This window comes from Oncorhynchus kisutch, unplaced genomic scaffold, assembly GCF_002021735.2.
Source record: "Oncorhynchus kisutch isolate 150728-3 unplaced genomic scaffold, Okis_V2 scaffold3693, whole genome shotgun sequence".
In the NCBI taxonomy this organism is placed as follows: domain Eukaryota; kingdom Metazoa; phylum Chordata; class Actinopteri; order Salmoniformes; family Salmonidae; genus Oncorhynchus; species Oncorhynchus kisutch.
Window position 1 is genome coordinate 43,454 of NW_022265638.1, and position 4,047 is coordinate 47,500.

A 4,047-nucleotide genomic window follows, 5' to 3' on the forward strand; every position below is an offset into this window, starting at 1 on the left:
TGTCTCTGTCACACACACACACACACACACACACACACACACATATCACCTAAGTGTCTCTTTCTCTCTCTCTCTCTCTCACACACACACAGATACACACACACACACACACACACACACACACACACACGGTATTGTCCTGTCATCTCAGCACTGTAGGACAGCCAGCTAATAAGAACTGAAGAGAGGGGGTTTTGTTTTCCTGTAGTGAATTGTCATGATGGATCTGAAGCAGTGGCTCAATAAAACACCCTGTTGTTGTGATTACATGATATCACCTGACTGGCTCGTCAAACCACTTCGGACCAATTGAGCCAGATGATTGGTTGGTCCTCAAGTAGAATTGCTCCAGTTTGTTGTTGATATCTAGAGAAAATCCCCCCCCAGGAAGGATATGGTCCTTTTTTAAAGAGCCCATTTAGTACTCTGACTTCTCTGTGACAGATAGTGGCTAGATAGATGCTAGACTGTTGTCGTTGTCCACCCCCATCCCATTTAGTACCCTTGGGTTTGTTTGGATGTTATTCTCTAAAGATCAGTATGACAGGGAACGTGTGCTGAACAGACCTCCTATAAGGGGACTTCCTCATCCCTTTTATCTGCTGTTCTGTTCCATTGTCTTCAATAAATACAACCTAGAGGGACTAGTCTAGTAGTTCTGAATCAGAGCTCTACCAATACAACCTAGATGGACTAGTCTAGTAGTTCTGAATCAGAGCTCTACCAATACAACCTAGATGGACTAGTCTAGTAGTTCTGAATCAGAGCTCCACTATTCCACCAATACAACCTAGATGGACTAGTCTAGTAGATCTGAATCAGAGCTCTACCAATACAACCTAGAGGGACTAGTCTAGTAGTTCTGAATCAGAGCTCTACCAATACAACCTAGAGGGACTAGTCTAGTAGTTCTGAATCAGAGCTCTACCAATACAACCTAGATGGACTAGTCTAGTAGTTCTGAATCAGAGCTCCGGTATTCCACCAATACAACCTAGATGGACTAGTCTAGTAGATCTGAATCAGAGCTCCGGTATTCCACCAATACAACCTAGATGGACTAGTCTAGTAGATCTGAATCAGAGCTCCGGTATTCCACGGTCATCTCACTGGCTTTTCTACTGTATGTGAAACACACCATGACCACAGGATTCATCATATCTGAGTGATTCATAATGTGATGCTGCTGGGTCTTCCATGGTTCCTCTCGCACTTATACTACAGCGTTGCTCATTACTCCATGCTGATTGGCTAGGAGGGTATATTCTAGAGCGTTGATTTGTTTCAGATATACAGACAGTTCAATACTCCATGCTGATTGGCTAGGAGGGTATATTCTAGAGCGTTGATTCGTTTCAGATATACAGACAGTTGGACAAGATATTGGACACCATCTGAAGTAGTTCCACTTACATATTACAGCAACACATCACTACCCAGTCTCTCATGTTAACTAGTATAACTAGTCCCCTGATCACCGTCACTACCCAGTCTCTCATGTTAACTAGTATAACTAGTCCCCTGATCACCGTCACTACCCAGTCTCTCATGTTAACTAGTATAACTAGTCCCCTGATCACCGTCACTACCCAGTCTCTCATGTTAACTAGTATAACTAGTCCCCTGATCACCGTCACTACCCAGTCTCTCATGTTAACTAGTATAACTAGTCCCCTGATCACCGTCACTACCCAGTCTCTCATGTTAACTAGTATAACTAGTCCCCTGATCACCGTCACTACCCAGTCTCTCATGTTAACTAGTATAACTAGTCCCCTGATCACCGTCACTACCCAGTCTCTCATGTTAACTAGTATAACTAGTCCCCTGATCACCGTCACTACCCAGTCTCTCATGTTAACTAGTATAACTAGTCCCCTGATCACCGTCACTACCCAGTCTCTCATGTTAACTAGTATAACTAGTCCCCTGATCACCGTCACTACCCAGTCTCTCATGTTAACTAGTATAACTAGTCCCCTGATCACCGTCACTACCCAGTCTCTCATGTTAACTAGTATAACTAGTCCCCTGATCACCGTCACTACCCAGTCTCTCATGTTAACTAGTATAACTAGTCCCCTGATCAACGTCACTACCCAGTCTCTCATGTTAACTAGTATAACTAGTCCCCTGATCACCGTCACTACCCAGTCTATGTAGTGTGGGCCTCTCCCTTCTCCAGCTCCTGTATAACTCCCAGTAGGTTGTAGGACCCACACATCAGATAGATAGTGATAGTATAGTCTCCTTACCCCTCTCTGTGGGCCTCTCCCTTCTCCAGCTCCTGTATAACTCCCAGTAGGACCTTGATGGTCTCCTGGCTGGAGGAGATCAGGTTCTCCATGGCCTGAAGCTGTGATTTCACGTCCTCTCCTCCCTCCCCTTTCTGAGTCAGTACTGGTACTATCTGCTTACAGGCCCCCCCGGGGTTAACTCCCCCCGCAGTCGCTACGGTCGCTGGTTCGACCCCGCTACTCCTACAGCCCAGCGCCTCCCCCGTGGTCCGGGCTGACAGCGTCTGTGGCGAGAACGTCTGTGATGAGAACGTTGCCGGTTCATGACACTGTGCCTGAGTAGTGCAGCCAGCGGCCCGCGGGAGAGTCTGAGACTGTAGTCCATTGAGCTCCAGTCCCTTCATTCGTTTGCTCCGTGCTGTCGGGCTCTCCAGACACTCCACCTGGGTCAGAGAGTTCCAGGAGATGGGGCCGGTCACCTTGGAGGCTGAGGAAGACCCTCTCATGTCCCCCGGCAGAGTCCTGCTAGAGCCTGGCTCCTCCGAGTGGAGCAGCTGCCGTTTACCGGCCGGACGGTCCGAGGAGTCCAGTTCCCTGTGTTCTAATCCTTCCAGGGGGTTTGATTCGATGCTGCAGATCTGGTAGTCGGTGGCCTGTGGGTTGGAGTCGATGCTGCAGATCTGGTAATCGGTGGCCTGTGGGTTTGATTCGATGTTGCAGATCTGATAGTCGGTGGCCTGTGGGTTGGAGTCGGGCGTGTTGGAGGGAGAGGGGCCGTCTGTGAGCATCAGACAGTCAGAGTAGAGGACGTCGTCTGTACAGTGCTTCTCCACCGTAGCCATGCACTCCGTAGTATGCAACAAGGCTCTGGTTCTCTGTACTCCTCCTCCTCCTCCTCCACCACCACCGCAGGCTCCCCTGTCCCCTAAACGGTCCACAGCTCTGGTTCTCTGTACTCCTCCTGCTCCTCCTGCTCCTCCTCCTCCTCCTCCACCGCAGGCTCCCCTGTCCCCTAAACGGTCCACAGCTCTGGTTCTCTGTACTCCTCCTGCTCCTCCTCCTCCTCCTCCACCGCAGGCTCCCCTGTCCCCTAAACGGTCCACAGCTCTGGAGTGCTTGACGTCGATGACAAACCCATTGTTGTGGCCCTTGTCTCTCTCCACTTGCTTGGTGTGGCTGTGGCCCTTCTTCCTCTCCATGGGAAAGGTCTTGTAACGGCTCCTGAGGTCCGGGGAGGTCTGGACCCCTGTGCTCTTGGTGACGTTGGGGATGGAGCGCCGAGCGGGTACTGTCATGTATTTGCGGTACGCCACCTTGGGGGAAAAGTCGGTTTAGAGTTTTGAAAAAGTGTTTTCTCTTCACACACCGACACATTACAGAGTAAACAACAACAACAACATTGGCACATTACAGAGTAAATAACAACAACAACATTGACACATTACAGAGTAAACAACAACAACAACATTGACACATTACAGAGTAAACAACAACAACATTGACACATTACAGAGTAAACAACAACAACAACAACACATTACAGAGTAAACAACAACAACACCGACACATTACAGAGTAAACAACAACAACAGTGACACATTACAGAGTAAACAACAACAACATTGACACGTTAAAGAGTAAACAACAACATTGACACATTACACAGTAAACAACAACAACAACAACATTGACACATTACAGAGTAAACAACAACAACATTGACACATTACAGAGTAAACAACAACAACAACAACAACATTGACACATTACAGAGTAAACAACAACAACATTGACACATTACAGAGTAAAC

The 4,047-nt window shown here is 47.9% G+C and overlaps 1 protein-coding gene across 1 annotated transcript in view; it reads right to left on the reverse strand.

The window, feature by feature from the left end:
• Positions 1-1,398: 1,398 nt before the first annotated feature.
• Positions 1,399-4,047, reverse strand: part of LOC116371808 (inhibitory synaptic factor 2A-like) — a 23,772-nt gene continuing 21,123 nt past the window's right edge. The window contains exon 4 of the mRNA XM_031820824.1: positions 1,399-3,550. Coding sequence (XP_031676684.1) covers positions 2,252-3,550 — 1,299 coding nt within the window. The 3' untranslated portion in view covers positions 1,399-2,251. The remainder of the gene's footprint in view (positions 3,551-4,047) is intronic.